This window comes from Equus przewalskii, chromosome 6 (assembly GCF_037783145.1).
Source record: "Equus przewalskii isolate Varuska chromosome 6, EquPr2, whole genome shotgun sequence".
NCBI lineage: Eukaryota > Metazoa > Chordata > Mammalia > Perissodactyla > Equidae > Equus > Equus przewalskii.
The window spans coordinates 87288849-87312536 of record NC_091836.1 but is presented as its reverse complement, the minus strand read 5'-3'; the positions used below and the strand labels follow the sequence as shown (position 1 = coordinate 87312536).

At 44.8% G+C, this 23688-nt stretch overlaps 1 protein-coding gene across 2 annotated transcripts in view; it reads right to left on the bottom strand.

The window, feature by feature from the left end:
- Nucleotides 1-3837: 3837 nt before the first annotated feature.
- Nucleotides 3838-23688, bottom strand: part of ZDHHC13 (zinc finger DHHC-type palmitoyltransferase 13) — a 46835-nt gene continuing 26984 nt past the window's right edge. For both annotated transcript variants that reach the window (XM_008530524.2, XM_008530525.2), the window contains exons 10-17: nt 22899-22999; nt 17108-17232; nt 16199-16261; nt 15420-15513; nt 13678-13761; nt 9035-9192; nt 6687-6784; nt 3838-4430 (exon numbers count right to left, since the gene is read on the bottom strand). In XM_008530524.2, the coding sequence (XP_008528746.2) occupies nt 4292-4430; nt 6687-6784; nt 9035-9192; nt 13678-13761; nt 15420-15513; nt 16199-16261; nt 17108-17232; nt 22899-22999 (862 nt within the window). In that variant the 3' untranslated portion in view covers nt 3838-4291. The remainder of the gene's footprint in view (nt 4431-6686; nt 6785-9034; nt 9193-13677; nt 13762-15419; nt 15514-16198; nt 16262-17107; nt 17233-22898; nt 23000-23688) is intronic.

The following is a 23688-nucleotide window of genomic DNA, read 5'->3' as shown; positions in this document are numbered from 1 at the left end:
CTACGACACTGTCCTGTCCTGAGCATCCTCTCCTCCAGCCTCCTCCGGGGCCCCTCCTCCTTCTCCAGCCCCCTAAATCCACATTCCATAAGGTCGTGTTCCCGCCCTTCTCTCTCTCACGCTTTTTTTTCGTTTTGCGTCGGTTGTCATTTGGTCTCTTTTTAGAAGCAATCTTCCCATTTAAGGAAGGCAACTGCCCTTTTCATTTTCCAACTCTCCCCTGTGACAATCTCATCCATCTGTGCAGATGACTTTCATCCACACCCCGGCCTCTTTCCACCTGTCTTCTAGACTTTTCCACTGGATCACCTGCAAGTTCCTCAAACAGTAGGGCCCAACCAGCAAACTCATCGCCTAGTCTCTCCACGCCGTTTTCCTTACTTCTCATAAGAGCGTCACCACCCACTCAACCACTGGAAAAAAAACTGAAGTATTTGAAGCTCAGCACTTCAAAGTCATCCCTGACTCCCCCTGACCCCGCTCCATCCGGTCAGTGATCCGGGCCTGCTGGATCTCTCCGTGCCTTCATTACTTCTTGCCTAGACCACTACTAAAAGCTTATCTCTAACATTCTGTATCTGTCGGGGTCCAGTCAAAAAACAGAAACCACACGAATTTTTTAAATAGAAAATAATAGAGGGAATTGACTAAACCAGTGCTAATATTTTTGAAAAAGTAAAGAGGAACACACTGACTTATAGAAATAACTGCAGGAGGCAGCCATCACCCCTGGGGCCGCGGAAGCCGAGAGAAGACACCCGGCATCCTAACGTAGACGCCTCGAGGAGGGGTCGCCCAGGAGCCAGACCTCGGAGGAGAGAGTCCTGCCTGGTTACTCCTGGTGCTTCTAAGGGGACACGATGGAGCTGCTTTGGGAGAAATCTAGACATTGACTGCACTGTCAGTGTCAGGGTGGCAGGCCATCGTTTAAACACCAGTGAGAGCAACAGCCGGCCAGGAGGATGGAGCGGGTCCCTCCTCCCCTCCTCCTTCCAGTCTACTGGCAGGACTCATGGCAAGTCGGCTGTCAAGGAGACGGTAGTTTCAGAATCCCAGCCCCAGAACACACACACAGGAGGGAAGGGCAGATCTGGCACATTTCTCTACCACTGGCTGTTAATTCAAAATATATGCAGAATTGAATCTTTCTAGCCACCATCCCTGCTATAGTCCCCAGTGAGCCATCACCTCCGGCTGGATTACTACAGCCTTGCTTGGTCCACCCTCTCCCGGCGGTAAGCAGCCCGAGTGATCCTCAACCCTCCGATGGCTCCTCCTGTCACCAGGGGCAGGGCCTACAGGATCTGCCGCCCCTGCGTCCCCGTGCTCCCACACGCCTGCCTGGCGTGCTTCTGCCTCAGGCCTTGCCCTGCCTGCTTTCTGCCAGTGCACTCTAACCCCAGAAACACACAGGGTCAAGTGCCTCTCCTTCAAGCCTGCTTTCCCGTGTCAGCTCCTCCATGAGGCCTACCCTCAGCGACGTTGTGAAGGTTGTAACATCCTGCTCTTGCACAAGACTTTTTTTTTGAGGAAGATTAGCCCTGAGCTAACATTTCTGCCAATCCTCCTGTTTTTGCTGAGGGAGACTGGCCCTGAGCTAACATCCATGCCCATCTTCCTCTATTTTACATGTGGGACGCCTGCCACAGCATGGCTTGACAAGCGGTGCCACGTCCACACCTGGGATCCGAACAGGTGAACCCTGGGCTGCCGAAGCGGAACGTACGCACTTAACCACTGTGCCACTGGGCCAGCCCTACGTGCCTCCTCTTTACCCTACTCTACATTTTTTCCCGTGGCCTTACCACCTTCTGATGTACTATATAGCTTATTTATCTGTGTGAGTGGGGTAGGGTGGAAATCAGAAGTTCAGTTTCAATTTTGGACGCGGTAAGTTTAAAATTCCATTAGATGTTTGAGTGGGTGTCAAGTACCCCGTCTGGAGTTTGAGGAAGAAGTCTGAGCTGGGGTTAAAATCTGGGGCGTTCGGTGAACGATGGTCTAAGCCACCGTGGGACTGGATGCGATTACCAAGGCAGAGGAAGTGAGTTTAGATAAACAGCGAGGAGACCCAAGGACTAGGGGTATCCTGACATTAAATGACAGGGGAGGAAAAGCAGCAAGGAGACTGGAGGTGACCAGGAGCGGCCAGGGAGACGAGGAGGGAGCTCCGGAGTGCTGCCCCCTGGAGGCCACGGGAGTGACCAATTCCCCATGCTGCTGGCCTGGTGGCTTCTGTAAGAGAGGCTGGGAGCTGACCCCTGAACTCAGCAACAAGGACGATGGTGCGCTCACCAAGAGCAGGGTCAGGGAGCATGGGGTGAGCGCTGACACAGTGGGTGAACGGGGGAGGGGAGCGGGCTTGGAAGTACTGACCGCACCCACCTTTCCCAGGACTTCTCCTGTCAGGAGAGCACGGAAGGAGCTCCTGAGCTGACATTCAGGGCGCCTGGTGAGCCAGCCCTGATCCACCTCTCCAACTTACTGACCAAGCTCCCCACTTCGAACATCCCAGACACCCAGGTGGTCACCCTTCTGACCATACTTTACTGTCCCACTGTCTTTTCTTGCCAAGTTCTCTCCTGGAGAATGCCTTTCACTTCCAACTCCGTATTTCCAAGCTGAGCACCCCTGAAGGACCCTTTCTAAAGCCCTATCGTCCACAGACACCTGCCTGATCACATTCACTGAGGCTCTCCCCACCCACCAAACTCTAACAGTATTTTATTTGTACCCCTCTTATGGCTTTTAATATTTTGCACATTACACTGTAGTTTCTTTTATCTTAGCTTCCCCTCTAGATTACAAGCTCCATGATCAATATGCCCAATTAAATGTTTTATGACCTGCAAGACCTAGCATGGTGCTCAATAAACATTTGTGGAATAATTTAAAAACAAAAGAAACATGCTTTCCATGGTACATATTAACCAGAAGTGCTGGAATACCGTGGTTCTGAGGGTGCGAGGGGGGGGAAGTTGAATTTTAAACAAGTGAGGCCCCTCCCTGCCCCCTCCTGGTTCTCATGTAAATGGTCTATGATCACAATTTGAGGATATTTACTTGGTTGGTGAGAAAGGAAAGGAGAGAGGACACAGCTTGAAAAAGTCCTTCTGTCCCCAAATGAGAATCAGTCTTCAACCACAATTCTGATCACATCATGTCCTGCTTAAAAACCCATCACTCAATTCAAATATTTATTGACTCCGTGTCAGGCAGTATTCTAGGAGCCTGGGACTCTAGGGTGGCTCCCACTTAGTATCTACGTGACCTTGGAGAAGATACAACCTTCTTTAGGCTTTAGTTTCCTAACGCGCAAAGGCTCTGCGGAAGAAGGGAGCAGGGATCCTCGAGGAACAGAAAGGTCCTTGTGGGCAGAGTACAAAGTGTGGTTCGTGGTAAGAACGGTAAAGAGAGTCAGCTTATAGCACTCAGCACCTTGCAGGTCCTGACGAGAACTTCAGCTTTTACCCCAAGAGCAGTGGAAGCGAAGGAAGGGTTTACCAGCAGGAAGGAGCCAAGCCCAAGAGCAGATATACACAATACCAAGAGTTCAAGTTGACTCAGCACTTCCTTCAGAACAAGGGAAATTAGCAATCACAATCACAGCAGTCTAGTATTGTGAAGGTACTGAGTAAAAATAGTAATGCATCTTTTACATCTTCCCATGTTCCATTTTCTAAGTAAGATGGAAAACTAAATTAAATCTTGCTTATTGGTGTCAACAGTGATCTCAACTCATTCCTGGAATTGTGAATCAGTTTCTTTATGTCCTATACATACCTTTTCTCAATTTAAGATTCTAGAAGCGTTAAGTGTCAGAAATTAAGCCTCAACTACAAAAAACAAAAAAAAAAATTTATTAAGTGTGAAAGCAAAACAGGTACATCTATTTAAATATTTTTTTACATATTTATAGATAAAACAAAGACAAATAATTTATCAAAAATTACAAGTTTATAGAATAGCACTCTTGAAACAGCCAATAAAATATCTGAAAATACCACATTTTACCCATAATTGGTGAATATTATCTGCAAAAAAAGTAACTTGCATTTTCTTGTGAAAAATATAAAAGCTGTTTCAGATGTCTGGAGATTGTTCAGGAACGGTCCGTCTTGCTAAACCTAAACAAGCGTAATGCCCTTACTGAGAACTGCTCTCACCAACGGCTTACAGACCACCGTACCCCACGGGTCTCCGGAGAATCTCCGGCTTCATCTCGCTTGCAGACTCCAGGGCAGCAACAGAAACAGAAACAAATCCGAGTGAGACTTTGGGCTTCTTTTCTTCACACTGAGCGAAGAACCTTCTCCTTCGCTGGGTGCAAGACCATGGTGTACTGAGATGTCCAATCTACCGCGCAGGGCTTGACCAGGCCGAAGCAGCCACACTGGAAGAAATCTGCGAGGTTCTGTGTGAACCCAAGGCTGCCAAGAAGGGAAGAGGACACGTCTTACAACACTTCCTGTGGGCTCTCGACAGTCACTCACCCAACCACATTCACTGAGAACTTACAATGCACAGCTTCATTCGGAGATCCCGCAGGAATGCAGAGGTGAATCAGACAGTTCCTTGGGTTTATGGGACCTAAAACTGAAGCTGAGTCCCATTTCTGGACCTGAATCCCTATTTAGAGATTCCCTGGCTTCCACCCAGCAACTTACTAAGCTCATTCTGGGTCACTCGCTCACTGCAGTGGTCACTGCCACCACTAAGTTTCTTTCCTTCCGTTCCCACTGCTCTAATTCTGACTTTGATTCTCTCAAAGGCCAGACAAGCCAGAAAAACTACAATCAACAAGACGGGGTTTTTCTAAACCTGCTAAGGAGCTCTCCAGAGGATGTCCCCGTCTCAATTCCTTCTACTTCATCTTACATTTTGGAGACAATCTGGTCCTCCAAAAGCCCTGATACGTTCAGAGCCCCTCACCTCCCAAGCGAAACCCTTTACAGACACTTCTCCGCCCAGAGGCTCAAATCCAAACTCCTCATCTTTGTATTAAAGGCCCTACACTCTCCAGGTGCTGGCTCCCCAAACTCTTCTTTACAAACTTCCTGCTACAGCTACTCTGGCTTTTCTTTTCCCAGGGTCACAACTGCACAGGCCGTTCCTCCACCCTGGAACCTACACTAACCTCAGCTAACCCCCTTATCCTTTTAAGTCCTAGCAGTTCTAAGGCCCAGGTCAACATCTACTTCCTCTTGGAGAATTCTGACTACAATAGTCATCAGCATTATTTCTTCTCCATTAAATGCCCAAATACTAGAATCAAGTCCAGTTACGAGGAAGGTTTATTTTTACGCATATGCACTGTCTTTCCAGCACCTAACCCAACCCCCCACATAAACATGTCTGTGGGTGAGGATGCTCGTGCGCTGCTGCTGTTTACTGAGAGTGGTCAGGAGAGGACCTGGCTACTCAGAAGGCAGCCCCTAGGACGCGGGCTGACCACACGGGATGGACGGGTGGAAGTGCAGAGACGTGCTGGGGTTCAGGGGGCCCAGCTCCCGCACTAGCGAGTGAGTACAAGGTACTGAGGGGAGGACAAACAAGCCAAATCTTTGGTTTGGGCAGGATTTTGGATTTTTAGATTCACAGTGGCTCTCAGGCTTTCCCAGTAGTTCCTCCAGACTCTTCTCCAGGGCCTGGAGTGCCCTTCCTTCCATCTCCATCATGCCCCACCACGACTTTCAAGGCTCAGCTTAAAATTCCACCTCTATCACAAAAGCTCCCAGACTTCAGTGGAGGAGATATTATTCCTCTGCTTAAACCACTGAGAAAGGGACTTTATTATCACTGCCTGTCTGAAACGATCATCACAAGCTTAACACGACTCCACTCTCCAGCACTTTAGCCATCTCTTCCCAATTAAGCCAGTTTCTCTCCTCTCTAAACACACACAGTAGTCACATCCCAGGCTCTGATTTCCTTGTCTAACAGCCTAACAGTTTCATCTTGTACCACGAGTGTGCTCTAAAATAGACTGCTCACGAGATACGCAGTGAGCATTCCAGTCCCCGGCAGGCTCCGGGTCACCTCTGCAGCCCTGCCGGCCTCCAAGACCCCGATGCAGGTGACAGGGAGACAGGCTTCAAAGCCTGATCATTCACATCCCAAGATGAAGGCCTTCCTATAAACACTCTCATCTTCAACTGGGGACAGGTTTTATATAACCAATGCTCTGGGGAGAACATACCCCAAACCTGAAAAACCAGCTTCTCCCTGACACAGGTGGCAAATTAAACCCAAAGAATTCTGATAATAGAAAGCCAGGTTGAAAATCTTGGCAAAGCTCACAATCTAACGCTTTCTACAGAGAGCCTTGTGGCTGGCTTTCTCAGCCACATGCTTAATTATCTCTCAGTGGCTTCCTGCCAGCAACATGCAATCTTGTGACCATGTGGCTTGAGTGGAGAGATTCCCCATCTTGGCAAAACTTCAAAGTCACTTATTTTTTGTGCTGAGTCCAGGAGACTAAATCCCAAATTCTCACTACCTTGGGGCTCATGACCTTACCACTTACCTCCTGTCACTGAGGCTTCCAAGAAAGAAGAGACCCAACTCCAGCAGATAACAAGTTAGAGGACAAAAGAAGGGCCGTGGGCAGTGGCACTAGGTAGGGAAACCAATGGCCAGGCTAGCACCTTCCACAGGACTCAGCGGCCAGGATGGATCTCACTCACTTGTATGGGGTCCTCCTGAGCGACAACGTCTGCTTCATATGCCTGCTCTGCTTCAGCAGGCTGGTTCTCTCATGCGAGGTCAGGCCCAGAAAAGCAATCTGGAAAAGGTTGGAAGGTATGTGAAAACTACCACTACACGGAGGCTCCACCACTCTTAGCACTGCATCTCAGGACGTGGGCAAACACTCGGTCCTCCCCCCAAAGACAGTCCACCACGCCTTCCAGCCACGGATCGCCGGTGAGCGCAAAGACTCAGCAGCGATGAACCAGACTCTCCTATGTAAATCTGGTAGCTAGGCTATTTTATTTGTTTTTGATTGTCTGATTTTTATATTAACCTTCAAGAAAACACCGTGCACTGACAGTCGTGAAATAATCGCTTTAGTAATTCAAGCCACGGCTTACAGCCATATTTAGGTTCCCAACACATTCAGCATGCAATTTTTAGATAAATAAAACAACGTAAGGTCAGTATTAGTGCAATTATCTCAACTCGTGTACGCTTCTTAGTATCTCTGACAAAAAAGTTACTCTAAAGTGAAAAACATTTAAATCCATAAATTTTGGGAAGGTTACTTAAAAACTCCCAAATTATTGAAACCACTACTATTCGCTGAGTTATCTCATTTAATCCTCAAAACAACTCAAACCTCAAGTTCCTTATCTGCAAACAGAGACGACCACATCTTCATCAGATCGTTTAAGGATCCGAGAATACATCTAAAGTACCCAGCGCAGAGGCTCACAGAGGGGAACTAACTGTCCAAGGCCACACAGCTCAGAAAGTGGCAGAACGGGGTCTGACAGCTCGCTCAGCGTGACCATGGAGCCCAGGGTCCCAACCAGCAGTCACCCGCTCAGGCTGGCGCGCTGCAGTCAAACCATGACTCGCCACAGCCCTCAGGAAATGAAAGGCTTCAAGTAACTGGGTTGTTCTGTTTATTAAGAAAACAACTTTGCTCTGAATTCTTGAATTGAACACTATCCAAAACTTTGAGTCCACTTTCCTGCCTTAGAAAGTATAGACAAACATATTAACCCTTCTTTTAAAAATTAAGGGTATTATAGTCTCATATACTTGTATTTGTTCTAAGAGTCCAGAAAACAAGAAAGAGCTTTAGCACTGATGTCTCGAACCTTAGGTTCTACCCCTGACTGCCCCTCTTACCAGCCCCATGGCCATAAGCAAGGCACTCACAGCTCTTAGGGTTAGCTTTCTCACCCATAAAATGGAGACACCACTTTAGCACTGTCTACACCTCAAATGTTTGTGAGGAAATAGATGGGAAAGTGCTCTGGAATATGTAAAGCATATATAAATGTTAAGTATTACACATGACGGTAATTAACATCAATAATGACCGATGCTAATATCCACTCTTACTGCCTGAGTCTGTAGATACCAGAGGGAAGGGAATTAGGATAAATGTTCAGAAACCTCAGTTCAGTCAGTACTATTAGCTTACTTCCCTTCCTTAGTATTTTGTTCTCTTTATTATTATCATTGTAGAATTGGTTACTTCTCCATAAAAGGGGACTACATCTTGCTTTTGTTGAATAATGCTCTAATTATCTGAGGTCTTGCAATAAGTGGCTCAGACTGCTCATGGCTGTGTCCACTCCATGAGGGCAGGCCATGGCCACAGTGAGAATCAGGTTCCACTCACAGGGGAAGGCAGGCAGGCATGAAGGGACTGGAGCTTCACAGAAAGCTGAAGGTGACTACTACCCTGGAGCTTCAACTTTCTAATGGCCATGACCTTCTCTGGAAGTGAAATTACCATGTCCATTCATTAGCGATGTGTCTTTCATTTTTCCTCACTTCCATCTACTTAAGAACTGCATAATAACAAGGATAACAAACACGGCTGGAAAAAGTGAGGGAAAACCATCACTTCACATTTGCACAAAGCTTTACAGTTTATACCACATGTTCACACACCATATAATTTAACTGTATCATGGAAAAAGTTCTTGAATGGGACTATCAGAAGATCTAAGTTTCCAGTCCTGACTTTGCCACTCAGTGGGTGACCTTGAGCAATTCCAATTCACCTCTCTGTACCTCTGTAAAAGAAAGAGGCCAGATTATGTAACTCCTAGGGCCAACACTAACAATTTATTATTCTAACCTTTAAGCCACCCTGTGACAGTAGACAGGCATTATTATCCCCACTTTACAGACAAGGAAACTGAAATTCAAGAGTCAAATGACATGCCTGGACCCGAAGAGTAAGTGACAGAGGCAGAACTAGAATCTAAGTCTTCTGAATTGAAATTCAAGCCTTTCTATCTCACTACAGGTTATTGGAAATTTTATTCAAAGGCACTATAAGTGAAATAAATACCTGAAAGAGTTGATTTAATAATAAAAATGTTGACCATGAGAAATGGAAAGTCGCTAGCATGAAGACAGATAAAACCCAAGGGGAACAGGCCACAATCTGATTGAGGTAGGTCCACAGTCCATCTTCTCTGAAGGTCGTGGCACAATGATCTGACCAATCTGTGAATTCACAAAAAAGGAACCCATTATTTAAAAAGGCAACAAGCTAGTGATCACTCTTCAAGAAGATAAAACCACGGCAGTTCTATTTAGGGAAAAGAGGAAGCAAGACCTGATGGCACAGATCAGAACTCAACTTTAAGATTTTTATCTTCCAAATGCCAGCTCAACTAACAAAGATGAAAAATGGCACCTCACTGTTAGTTAAGACTAGGATAACACTGCATCTGCAGTCAGCAGTGAAGGAATAAAAGCAAAAAAGGTCCATAAAACCATCACTAAAATTAGCATTTTCAGCATAAAATGCACTGGCCAGAACTGTTCAAAGACTCGACAACTGAGAATGATTATATTTAATAAATATTTGTCCTAGAAAAATCTCTATATTGTCCATGTTATAGCAAGATACAGGTCTATTATTACAGAACTGAATATAAACTCTTATTAAAGGTTCAGATCAACAGGCCATCGCTGTGGGCACAGGAAATCCTACACACACCCAGATACCAATGGAACCTAACAGCATGCAGTCACTGGGGGTGCTTCTGCACTGGCACCATACTCCACCCGGTGGAGGGAGAAAGGCCAGGTGAGAGAACATGAGATGGACACCTCCAAGAAAAGGAGAGCAAGATCCATATAGTCACAGCTCAGTTTCTCCCCAGGAACCTCTATTTATATGCCAATTAAAAGAGAGAACTTCTCTATGGCCTTCACGATACTGACCCCTACCCCATGCAGCTGAGAGCAGCAGCAAGGAGAATACAGGCAGGAAGCAGCCAAAACAGAGAAGAGATCTTCAAGCCTGTGTAAAGCCAATGACTTCTATAGGCATCCTGACCGTTCACAAAGGGCTAATTATTTTTGAAATGAGAACTCTGTAGATTTGCACCTTGAGGTTTCATAAATGCCTCTGACAACTTGACGAGTAGTTTTACACATTTTCCCAAAGCAGCACTTTAGAGTTCCTGAGACAGGAAATGAGTCCATGACTTTACTATCCGACCGTCTGTCCATTTCAGTGCTGAAATCTATTCTTTTCTTCCCTCTTTGAGTCTCATTTGATCCCCAACCATCTTTCATGACTATATGCCAGAAGCATTCTAAGAGCAATCATCACAGAGTAACAATCAAGGTAACAAGCTAAGGCGAATTACTCTCTCTTTAGAGCTCCTCATTAGGACAGCAAAGAAAGATGCATCCCATGTACCTGACACAACAAAAAAAGAACATAATTTCCAGCAGCAGGCAGAGAAGACAGCGCTGAGAGGGAAAGGATGGCTCCTTCGTCTCAGCTTACGGATTTCTACTGCTCTCTTCTGGTCAGGTTCCTAATAACACAGCAGGACCTCAAACTGAAGTTTTCATAGGACTGATTTCAGATTTAATATCCAAATATGGCTGCAAATGGCCATGTACATTATCTTATGCAATATAACACTTTAATATGTACTAATATTACTTTCTTATCAAGTAGTCATTGGCTAACGGCCGGGAACTTGTATGGCTCCAAGTCAATCATTTTCATCTTTAGAGAGCTCTGACAGTTACAAAGTTCTTCCTCAGTGATCCAAAATCCTTCTCCTGGTAATCTGTAGGATGCTGACACTTTCTTAGTTACCTACTGACCACTCTGCAAACAGACCCCCAAAAGAGGAAACGCATGGAGGCCGCGCAGAGCCAGAAGCAGCTGCCACTGGATCACACACAGGAGAGGGCAGAGAGCAGGGCTCTAGTAACGGCAGCGTCAATGGTAAACAAAGAAGCGGGATGACAGCGAGGTCTCATTAGAAAAATGGAGCACAAGTTCATTTGTTCTGTGAAATGATAAATGACAAGATGTCTTCATTCAGTGCAGAGAAATGCTGTCAGAATATAAACAGGATAAAAGTAACAAAATATGTTCAGCTAGCCTACAGAGTTGTAAGTGAATGTAAGGTGGGACTGCTCCTAAGAAACAAAACATAACATGAAAATTGGATCAGAGCCGGAGAATAAAGACAGAGAGGAGGGAAGAACCAAAGCCTGCACTAAGACAGCAACCTGGAAAGACGGAACGTGACGGAAAATTCCTTCTGTCCTTATCAGTACAGTCTTATGCTGGACATAGACACCAAACAAAGGGGACTATTTTTAGTGAGGGAGAGACAAGAGTGGTGTAGAATCTGGCTCTTTTCCCTTAGGATCCAGTCCAAGGGACAAGTTGGACCATGAGCCAGCTTAAAGAGGTTTTCCAGGAATATACTTTACTGTCAGACCTTAAAAGGGCAGCTCTTTCAACAGAAAGAAGCACTGTCAAAAATCTTTTATTTCTTACACCACAGGACATAATCTAAGAGGTTTTTAAGTCCCAGTGCTCAGGATTACTGATGACCTTTGACAAGAACTGGGATCAGGCATCACAACGTTCTGACTATGAGATCCATTTGAGATGGTGACCGTCACGTGGAGCTACAAAAGCATTCCCTAGTGACCCGACGACCAAGGCGTCAAGTGGGAAAGGCCTGACAAGGTAACCAGGCCCTCTCCACACCTACGGCAGGGCAAAAACAGACCATCTCACACAGAGATTAACTGACAATCTCTAAAAATGAAACCCCAAACAAAAAACACTTAGAATACTGGATTCTAGGGAGGGGGACTGAGAGGCTGGGGAACAGTGTAGGAGGAATTATCTTTCTTTTTTTATTTTTTGAGGAAGATTAGCCCTGAGTTAACATCTGCTGCCAATCCTCCTCTTTTTGGTGAGCAAGACTGGCCCTGAGCTAACATCCATGCCCATCTTCCTCCACTTTATACGTGGGATGCCTACCACAGCATGGCTTGTCAAGCAGTGCCATGTCCACACCTGGGATCTGAACCGGCGAACCCCAGGCCGCTGAAGTGGAACATGTGCACCTAACCACTGCACCACCGGGCCAGCCCAGGAATTATCTTTCAAAAACTAAAAATTTAAACTAAAGAAAGCCAGAGAGAGGGCGGTGGGAGGGAGTGGGGATTGGGGGGTGCAGAGGTGGCTTGGGACACTAAGGGAAAAAGAAAGAAACGTAGGAAAACAACTTTCCAACATCTTCCTGAACCATTCCAGATTTTAGCTCAAGAACAAACTAATATTTAGTACTCTACTGGCAAAATCCAAGACTTGAGCACCAACATAACAGGAGGGTGGATGGAAACAGATCAGCAGTGAAGCCTCCACCTCCGGAGCCAAATTCTCCTAAAGCCTTCACATAAGTAAGTAACAAACAGAAACAATTAAAGTCAAAATAAACAAACTACAAGCACTCTAAGTTTTTCCAATTAGGTAACCTATTCCAAGGTTTGAAAAGCAAAGTCATGCAATTCCTAAGCACTAACCAACGGGTGGGCCGGTGGCGCAGCGGTTAAGTGCGCACATTCTGCTCTGGCGGCCTGCGCTTTGCTAGTTCAGATCCTGGGTGCGGAGCTTCGAACCACTTGGCAAGCCATGCTGTGGCAGGCGTCCCATGTAGAAAGTAGAGGAAGATGGGCACGGATGTTAGCTCAGGGCCAGTCTTGCTCAGCAAAAAGAGGAGGGTTGGTGGCAGGTGTTAGCTTCCTCAAAAAAAAAAAGAGCTAACCAAAATCCTTCTTTTTTTTTTTGAGGAAGATTGGCCCTGAGCTAACATCTGTGCCCATCTTCCTCTATTTTGTACGTGGCATGCCACCACAGCATGGTTTGATAAGTGGTGCGTAGGTTCGCACCCAGGATCCAAACCGGTGAACCCCGGGCCGCCAAAGTGGAACACGTGAACTTAACCACTACACCACTGGGCCGGCCCCAAGAGCTAACCTAAATCCTTCTCGCTTCAATTTAAACTCTATTCTTCTTAGTCAATCCCCTTGGAACAGCTGGATGTGACACGGGAGGCCTCCAGACGCCCTTTACACTGCTACTGAAGAGCGATTTTCCTCTCTCAGGGATGCAGAATAAGTAACCTAATGTTTTCTTCCAAGTTATTCTTTCCACCCTTTCAATGACTGGGACAGTTTTCCCAGCAGTTCTAAGTTGTGATTTGATATTTATCAAATGGCATGTGCTTTCAGGGTTTTGTTTCTCAACTACTGTGATGACCTCCCCTCTCCCCCAACCTCTCCACTCAACCTTTCTTTTCCCGTTTTATTTACTTACCAATTCCCTTGCTTTGTACTCGAACAGTTGATTTTTTCCTCACTTCACTGGGGGGGTCAATCTGCACTTGCCTTAACTGAATTTGTCTTTTTGACCACTTCTCAAATTTATCGAGGTCACCTTAGAGTACAGTCTCTTCCAAAGTACTGACGATTACCCTCTTCTAGCATTTCCGGCAGCTTCCCAACGCTGGGAGAGTTTTAGAGGCATCTGCTTCGTGTGTAGTAAGGGTAGGGCTTACAGGCACCCAGCCAGAATGTGATATACGAGAGTTTACAGGGTAAACGCTACGTAGGTGGGGGCATGAGCTTGCTGTAGGAAAAATGTATACTTACAGATGAAAGACTCATACATCATCCAGTCACACACGACGGAAAGGAAAAGTAAGAAGAATACGTAATAGTGATGGTTGCCAAAACCTACATCAAAAAGAAGAACAACATATTTAAAACTTTCTTCCAATGATCTGCCAGCTCAAGACCTTATTAATCACTTTCCTGTCAAAAGCCTTCAGCAAAGTGAAAAAGAGAGAACCTGTTGCTTTGCTTTTAAATACCATTAAAGCAAAACCAAAGAGCTCTGATATGTCGTGGTCAACTGTCCACGTTAACCGAACTAACCTTAATTCATTACTCACCTAAAAGACACTTTTTTGAATAGCACAAAGCTTAATAAGCACACACAGCTCTAGGTTGGCCCTTATTGTGTGGGAGGGAGGGAAGCGGGCAGGATTTTGGGCAAATCACACCTGTCTCATCCTTCCTTCCTGTAATGAGTTTATGTAAGTACCACTTCTGGACAGCAAGTCTTGCCCTGATCAGGGGAACAGAGACAACAAATCCGAGGGCCAGCACTAAATAGCTACATTGCAGGAGATTGGACACAGCCAAAGAGGGGCACACTGCAGCCCGAGAAAGGTCTACACCAGCGAGGAAGGGGTGAAGCACCCAGCAACCAAGCCCCACTGCTGTGTGCGCTGCCCTCTGGATGCTGGAGTCAGAGCGTTTCGATGTTAATGACACAAAAGCTCCTCAGGTACCGCCACGCTCCCACCTTCTCCTGAGGCCACAAAGCCCAGCAGAGAGAGGAGCACCTCCTAGAGTCAGGAGCCCGAGGTGCATGAACGACATTCGTGTGAATACAAGTACTTTGTTTAACTTCTCTGATCCAGTGCTCCCACTTGTAATAGGGGGGTAATATCCCTTTTGTCTACTTCATGGGCCTGTGGCCACCAAACAGGGTGATGCACGTGAAAACTCTACGTTAAATGCAGTGTGAGGAAAATATTTGGACTCATCGCTATTGTTTTTCCACTGCCATTCAAAGCTGCCTGTAACGATGCCAATCATCTCATCTTTACAGTGGGATGGCATCCACAAAGCTTGGGAGCCCAGCAATTCTCTCTTTGCCTGTTCTCTAAGAAGAGTAGAGAACATCAAAAGGCACCCAGGAAACCTGCCTGCGCTGAGGCAGCCTTCTGCTCATCAAGATTAGGAAAGCACAGCCTCTCCAGTGACCATGGTTCCTCCAAAGTCCCTCCTAACAAATCCCTGCCGTTTACCGTGACAGCTCAGAGGGATCGGGAGAAGGAACATGCCCCAGGTGGAAGGCAATTCCCAGACCTCCGCTGCCTCTGGTTCCAGCTCCTACGTGAGCTTGGAAGGAGGCAAGCGGAGAAGGAGAACAACAGAAACAAGCCACAAAACGTGGTCAGAGCACGGTATTTGGAGTAGAAGACTAATACCACTAAAGTGACCTCAAGCAAGTAATCTTACCTTGCATATTTTTTTTAACTCTAAAATGGAGATAATAATAGCAGCCTCATAGGTGTGCTCTGATGATCAAACAGGATACTACATACGAAAGTGTCTGACAATGCTATACAATATATCATACAAACGACATTTATCATCAACATCGACAGTTTGCCAAAAGTGTTAGACCACAGAGATGATTCTCTGACAAGGAAGAGCTAAAAAATGGACCCCTCAGATACTCTTCCACTTTTCTCATGAGTCTCACACATAATGAAATAAGTGTTACTTCACAGTGGTAACTGAAAAAGTCAGTCTCTCACCTACGCACCGTCCCGTCCACAGGCAGTGTTGATCATATCGAGCCACACAGGAGTTGCACACATGGCAATGGAGTGACCTCAACGGCTTCCTTACCTAAGTGGGCAATTAAGAGATGCCTAAGCAAAAATCAGGGTTTCAAAGTGGTAACAAATCACAAGCAAAATTTTATTCCCAAATCGTAAAGACAACAGCACAAATAATCCTAAATAGATCATCAATTCACACGGAGGTTCTGGAATGCCTTAGGAACACTTCCTTCCATACGTCTATTTTAATTAGGCCATCACTAAAGGGGATTTGAATTCAGAGCCTCCTGACACTGACTAAGGGGAAATGAGAGTACCAGACAGCAGAATGAGCACTGGAATAAGAGAAAGGAAACCCGAGTCACATTTCTGGTCTGCCAATAACTTGGAGAAAGTCACTTCTTCCCTTTAGGCCATGATTCCTCAATTACAAAATGCGAGGTTTCACTCAGTGGCTTCTATGGTCATCACAAGCCTCTGACTCCCAGTTAGTGTTAACACGCCCCTCGTGGCCGGAAAAAGCAAACAAAACACACAGATTGAACCATAGGCTACTGCAACAGATTACAAACATCATGCCTCCCATATGTCCAAGGCAGAAAATTGCTCTGGCAGTAATGCAAAATGAGAAGCTGGTGAAAACAAAGGTGTATAAATATACCAGGAAGGTTTGACAAGTGCTTACACGAGCAATGTAACCAAGAATTTGCTTGAACTATGGGAAAAAAATCATAAAGAAAAGACTCACTCACAAGACATGATGTACAAAATGTTCTGAAGTCCAGACAGCCCGTCTCCGCGAGGGTGATGATGTTCTGAAAGACAGGAAGTTTGACCTCCATTTATGCTTTCCTGGGGAGCGCATGCTGCCCGGTTAGGGACCATGCTCACAGCTGTCTCTCCAACTGAGGCAGCTAGAAAAGCAATTTGGAAGACTTGCCACCAAATCATTCTGCACTACAAATAATGTGACTTTTCAAGGCTGCACTTTCAACCATAGCCAATAAATGAGAATGCATAAAAGTTACACCCCCTCTTGTCTCCATGAATGGCAATCATTTCCCAGTTATAATCTGGAGAAAAATACATACACACACATACACTCATAAGAAAGAAACAAAAACCACCAGTACACATCAGAACTGACAGTTGTAAGCACAAGGGCTCTTTCAGGAACACTGGCGTTAGGTAACAAAGACAACGACTCCCCCCAACTGCTAAATATTCATGAGCAATGGAAGACACGCCACATATCTGACAACCCACATCTGAGGAGGACAAGGGGCATCTGATCCTCAGTCACCCTCCCTGTGTTAAATGGGGGGCGGGCGGTTTTAAGCTAAACAATCATCTGAGAGTTACTATAAAGAAGCAGGAGGTCCGGTCTGCTAGCAGAAATTACATCTGACCAAGTCTTGGTGGGGTATTACTTTAAAAGAAAATAAAAATATTTCTTAAAACTTTCATAAAATAAACGGAAAAATATGAGTGGAGAACTCTCCTTTGCTGACGTAATCATTCCACGTTTACGCGGCATCTATTAGGCGCCAGGCACTAGAGATGCAGCCATGACAGAAACCAGCGTTGCTAGGACCCTCTGAACGCTGAAGCTCACATACCCTCCCACAAACACCACCAGTCACATCACAAAGAAGGCTCACCGTTTTCCTCTCTTCTTCAGAAGCCTTAGTGAAGCCTGGATCGGTTGCCCAAGTCTTGTAGAAAAAGTAGAGGAAGGCTCCTATACTGAGGATGAAAGCGAAATAGAAAGGGGTGCCTGCTAGATGTCAAAGCCAAGTTAAGGAACGGATCCGACTCCCACTAAGAGTAATTACATACATAATACATACATAATACACTATACATAATAATTACATACATAATAATTACATAATTACAGCATAATTTCATGTAAGCAAGTTTCATCACTGGCGCCTAAGACTCTCCCTCCTCTGCGTCCTAGCCTCACCTTCCCTTACGTACTCACATCCCTGGCCCTATCCTACGTTCTAACCCTACCGCAACTTGCTCATAGTTGACCAATAATTAATTCCTCCTCACTAGTTGAAAGTCATATGAAATATTGATAGCAATAGTTGCAATATATGAAGAACAAACATCCCGAAGACTGAAAAACATTTAAGATCCAAATAAATTAATCTCTAATGGTGTAACCGTGGCTCTCCTGTGACCTTCTAAAAAAATTATTTCTGGTCATTTTAACAAAATCATTTAAAGACACAAGCCACTCAGTTCAGAGATTCCAACTAAAAATATTTCCCTAATATTAGATAAATGCTTGCAAAAATTTCCTACTGGAAAGTTTAGTAACTAATCCTTGTAACTGTATTAGGAAGAGTCAATTTAGAAACAAACAAAAGAAACGGTTCTCCCTGCAAAGTGATTATAAATCAAACGCTAATTGGGAAAGCAGACATTATGGATAAATGAAGATAAGTGTTTCAAGGATAAACATTACCCACTTTGAAATGCTTTTGAAGTGCTACAAATTCTTTGTATGAAAAGTAAAAATATGCTCCAGAGAAAGAGAAATGAACGTGCAGGAACAAACCAACCACCAGGAGTAAACCCGTTCTCCCCGCCCAGCTCAAGTCATCATTGACATGTTAATTTGCAAGGTGTTGCCAAGATGTCTTCTGCCAAACTTAAGAGTGGAAAAGGTGGCCATGAATTAGATGCTAAACCCTTGCTCTCCAAAGTGTGGTCCATGGACCCACAGCAATGGCTTTCCCTGGGACCCTGTCAGAAAGACCTCACTCCAGACCTGCAGAACCAGACTCTGGAATTTAACAAGATCCCTAGGGGATCCACACGCACATTACAGTTTGAGGAGCACTGCTCCATCTCACGAAAACCAGCACAACCCCATCTGGTTCAGGTAGACGGCAACAAATCTTGTTGGTTTAGTTACTCAGTTTATCTGCAGATGGGCCTGGCTTTAAGAAACAGACGGGGTCCAGAAAAGCTGTGTGAAACTGAATTTTGATGAATAAAGCTTAGTTAGAATGAATTAGGAAGAACACTATTAAGGAGTACATAGGTCAAGACCTTTTGTTAAAGAACTGTATCATATTTTCCCCCATAAAATCCTGATCCGCACACACGACACATTCTCACACTAATGTCAGGCTGAATCACGTGATGATGCCGCGCACTGCGCTGACTGGACGTTGGGCTCCTGCTCTGAATAACCTTCAAAACCAGTCCCAGGAGGATCGCTGGACTCTCCCTCCAAGGGAAGGGAATTCCACTACGTCCCCTCGCGTAAAAGCAAACATGCCTTGCCTCGTGTGGTTCACTGACCCCAAACGCTCCCCACTTCACCATCTACTTCACAATGACACTTTCAGGAGGCCCAAGTCCTACCCACCTCCCAGAACTCACTTGGATTCCCCCTCCCCTGGCAGGTCTTTCCTGATCCCTACAGAGGACTCCCTCCCTTCTCTGGACCTAAGAAAGCTTACTCTATGGCACTCAGACCTGAGACGATGGCTATTTACAGACACATCAACCTCCCCAGCTGGCTTGTGACCCTTTGGCAGTTGAAAAGTCTCCACAGGGAGCTAGAATTTGCCTTTCTGTAATCTGGACTAACTGGTTTGGGTTCTGCAGAGCCTTGGGCTCTCCCCCGTGGATCTGCACTGCAGCTGTCCTTCATGTCCACCCGACAGAAGCTTATTCCTCACCTGTGCAATCAACTTTCACGGAGGGCCCGTTCCATCAATGCATTGGCTTCCAAATGATAGACTTCCAAACACTTGAAATTAAAAGGCAGTGCTCCCATCTCCAGGGTAAGCGACAACACTGTTGCTTATTCCACAGTTGCCTGGTCATGGCCCTCGGTTCGTGCTCCCATTTGTCACTCTCTTTTAAAAGAACAGCATTGAAAAGAGAGCAAACACACTTGAGGCGTGTTCTCACAGTGCAGACGACAGTGACGTCCTCTGCTTGGACACTCAGATCCTCATCCTGCTACTGGAGAGCACACTGGCTTCCTTGACAGCTGCGTCACTACCCAGACCGAGCCTTCAAAGTTCCTGTTCTTTTTCACTTGACCTGAAGCTCCGTCATTCTCACCACAACATGTACGTGTACACGTGGATTCTCTGAAACAGGACTTTGCATGTATTCATCCCTCTTAAATTTAACTGGGTTCGCTAGTCAGAATCACAGATGACACATTCAGAGGCTCACCATTTCTTCCCTGAGTCTTAATCTTACCTCCAAAATCATCAGTAAAGTCCTGTCTCTTTCACTCAATCCCACCTCACGAATGCCAAACACATTACCTGCTGAATATAAACAATGCAGCAAAAGAAACTGATTGAGAAGCTAAACCACAGTTGTCCTTAACGTGAACTTCAACATGCAGCCTTCCACACAGATTCAGGCACAAGAGTAATTAGTAATAACAATACGTATTATTTACAGAATGCCGATTATGCAGTTGAGAACAGTGGTCAGCACCTTAGAGACATCACAGCGTAGTAAGCCTTGCAGCCACCGCATGAGCTTGGTACTTTTACCCCCAATTTGCAGGAAAACTGAGATGGTGAAATTAAATAACTCCCAACGGTCCATAACCAGTAAGAAAAAGAGCCAAAACTCCAACTCATTCTAACTCCAAAGACCATACTCTTTCCACAGGGCCCCAGAACCTCTTCCCGTGACGGACAAGGTGGCTGCGGGGTCCCATGCCACCCAGACACCTGGGAACCAGACCTTGGCACCGAGACAAGACTAGTCTAAATACTCAGGATGGGTCTTTACAGGGCAGCACCTCAGTCCACAGCCAGCGCACTTCAAACAGCATTCACATTCGCTGTGGAAAACACTGATCTGACGGCAAAGTGTGCCATCTACTGACCGACAATGTCCTTGCCAGCAGCAGACCCACGGGTGCCTGGGCCAAATGGCTTTATGTGAGTTAACTATCTCACCTGTCAACTCCAGCATCTCAAGATTCTGTCTAGCTACAGAAATCAGTTCTTCTAATATAATGGCATCTTCACAAATATCGAACAGTTTATAGTTAAATTCAACTGAATACTAAGTTCTGTAACTGAGGTTTTCAAACTACAGTGGAGTTACACTTTAGTTAGTATTGATTCTGCAAATTTGAAATAATTCAATATAAAAACGATCTCACCTTTTGCGCAAAATTGGAAATACTGTGAGTTGTTCAAATTTTAAAAATTCACCAAGGAACACCATCTAAAAACTGGACTGGGACAGCCCCAGCAGCCTAGTGGTTAAGTTCGGCATGCTCCACTTCAGCAGCCCAGGTCTGGTTCCCAGGCACAGATCTATACCTCTCATCTGTCAGTGGAGGCTGTGGCAGTGGCTCACAGATAAAAAGAGAAGACTGGCAGCAGAAGTTAGCTCAGAGCAAATCTTCCTCAGTAAAAAAATAAAAAATAAAAACAGTTGGGGCCAGCCCAGTCACATAGTGGTTAAGTTTACACGCTCCACTTTGGTGGTGTGGGGTTTGCTGGTTCAGATCCTGGGCGTGGAGCTAGCACCGCTTGTCAAGCCACACTGTGGCAGCATCCCCCATAAAACAGAGGAAGACTGGCAACAGATGTTAGCTCAGGGCCAAACCTCCTCATGAAAAATAAATAAATAAATAAATAAATAAAATCTGCATTTACTCCACAGCCACGTGGGTTGGTAAACAAAAACAGCAGCCACCCCTTCTCAGCATCATGTCATTACCCTAGAATTCACCAGCCTTCGGACTCTTACAAGGGATTTTGGTTTTTACTGTACTGTTATTTTATGCACTCATGGTCACTTATAAATTAAAATATTTTTATATCACATAATGATATCATCTAAGCCTTCATTAACTGGTGGTAATAAGACTAGTGCTTAAAAATCTGCTCCCAAATCAGTAATTAGGAGACAAAGGTTAAATGTAGTAAACTCTTTAAAAAAATCAAATGACCTCATTTAGATAAAGGAATCAGAAAAATATGCAAGATAATGCTCAGAATTAAAAAGGATCATTAAAGTAAAAACGTGCTATAATGAAGGTAGATGTATGTACTCTCATAACTCACATGCCTCTCTCACTTTACATTTATTCTTATGAAAAAATATGCTTGAATTGAGTGTGTTCTCTCTCCCATAAACACTATTCTTTCTTTTCAAAAAAGCCATTATCAGAAAGAGAAATAATATAGAAGTTAAAGGAATGTGCTTAAAGGTCCCCTTCTCTCCACCACATTCCTTCTTCTCCTACTCAGTAAGGAAGGCAAGGCTATGATGGCTTCCGAGGGTCCTTGCAAGGGGTGAAGGGAGCCTGGGAAGAGGAGGGAAGATGGAAAATCAGAGACAATGCCTCCCTCCTAATGGGAGCTATAAATAGGATAAACCAAGATGTACCTCCTCTCCCCACTTCCGGGTGCCTGGACTTGACCAACCCTAAGAGCAAAACACACCCCTAAGCTGGACTTGGCCTGGGCCCTGCTCCTCAAGTGATAAACCCATGCCTTAGATGAGCTGTTTTTAAAAAAATAAAAGCCATGGGCTGCATCCATTAGCAGGCCACGAAGAATTAAATGGGCTGTGACCAGCATCTTTAAACAAGGAACTAGAATAGGGTAAATAACAAAACACCAGAGTAAAGCACATAGCAGGAGTATTGTTTTATGAAACCTTTTTCACATATGTTTTGGGTGGCAATGTAAATTTCTCTTTACTGTGGATTGAGAACCACTGCCGTGGTTAGTAACACTGCATTGACCATTGCTGAGGAGGACACATTTCCCCAACATCCCCGTCACACAGCCCATCTGGTACCCAGAAGATTTATGAACCATCTATAACTGCTGACCATGTGAAAAGGACTATCCGACCTTGAAGGGAATCTCAAGGCGATACAACAAACTTCCACAAGTCCAAGTAAGACAATAACTCATCCTGCTGTTTCCTTCCTATGAGCGATAAATACTTGACACGGACTGTTTCCATAGTGAGCTCCGAGATTATCTCTAGAATCAAGAAGATTTTTAACACTAAATATCTTCAACCAGAATCATTAAATGAACCAGAATCATTAAACTCAAACATGAGTTGCATTGCCTGGATCTCTTCTCATATCTAAATTTCTAACAATGGCATTAGTAGATTTTTTTTTTTCTTTTTTTTAAAGATTTAATTTTTTCCTTTTTCTCCCCAAACCCCCCCGGTACATAGTTGTATATTCTTCGTTGTGGGTCCTTCTAGTTGTGGCATGTGGGATGGTGCCTCAGCGTGGTTTGATGAGTAGCGCCATGTCCGCGCCCAGGATTCGAACCAATGAAACACTGGGCCACCTGCAGCGGAGCGCGCGAACTTAACCACTCAGCCACGGGGCCAGCCCCCCATTAGTAGTTTTTAAGGCAAAATGAGATACGATATGCACCTAAATTTAAGCTTGAAGGATATCAGGAAGGAAGAAGATGAACCAAGTCACAAATATCCAAAAAATGGAACTTAGCAGAAAGACTGTTGGAAAGTAAACAAGGCTCTTATATCCAACCAAGAACCTGAAAGAAAAAAGGATAAATGTAAGATATTAGTAAAAAACAAACATGATTCATATTTAGAACTTTAGTTCTAAATTCCCTTAAATAACTACAACAGCGTGCACTTTCCACGTGGTAACAGTTACGTGCCCACTTCACACACAGAAAACTAAAGCACAGATTCTCAAGAAGTGAAGGTTCTAGTTCTTATAACTAACTTCCACATCACTTCATTCCTTTATATAAGTTTACATTTTTGATGAACCATTTTTATTTCTGTTGAGATATATCCTATTTGTATTTCTTTTTCTGGCACATCATATCTCCAAAACTCCAAAATGCAGAGACTCTAATCCTTAGAGATTCACCTGCACATTTAACAAGCTCTCCTGCAGAGGCGGGCCGTCTGTTTCTGAAACACACAGATGCACCTTGCTCTCCCACCAGCTTGAGAAGCAGACACTCTACCTAAAGAGATGCATTAAGGCTACAGGTGGCACTGTCATCAGAACAGTAACCACCTCGCTTGGGTAACAAGCAACTTGGAAGTCCACATATAACTTATTCAAATGCTTAACATTGTACCTTCAAAAGAAAAAAACCTGTCTTTTACATTAAACAATATAGTAAATCTACACATGAATATAGTTTATTTGGATCTATTTTAAAATTTATACCAGGGAAAAACAATGGTTGATGATGGATATGAA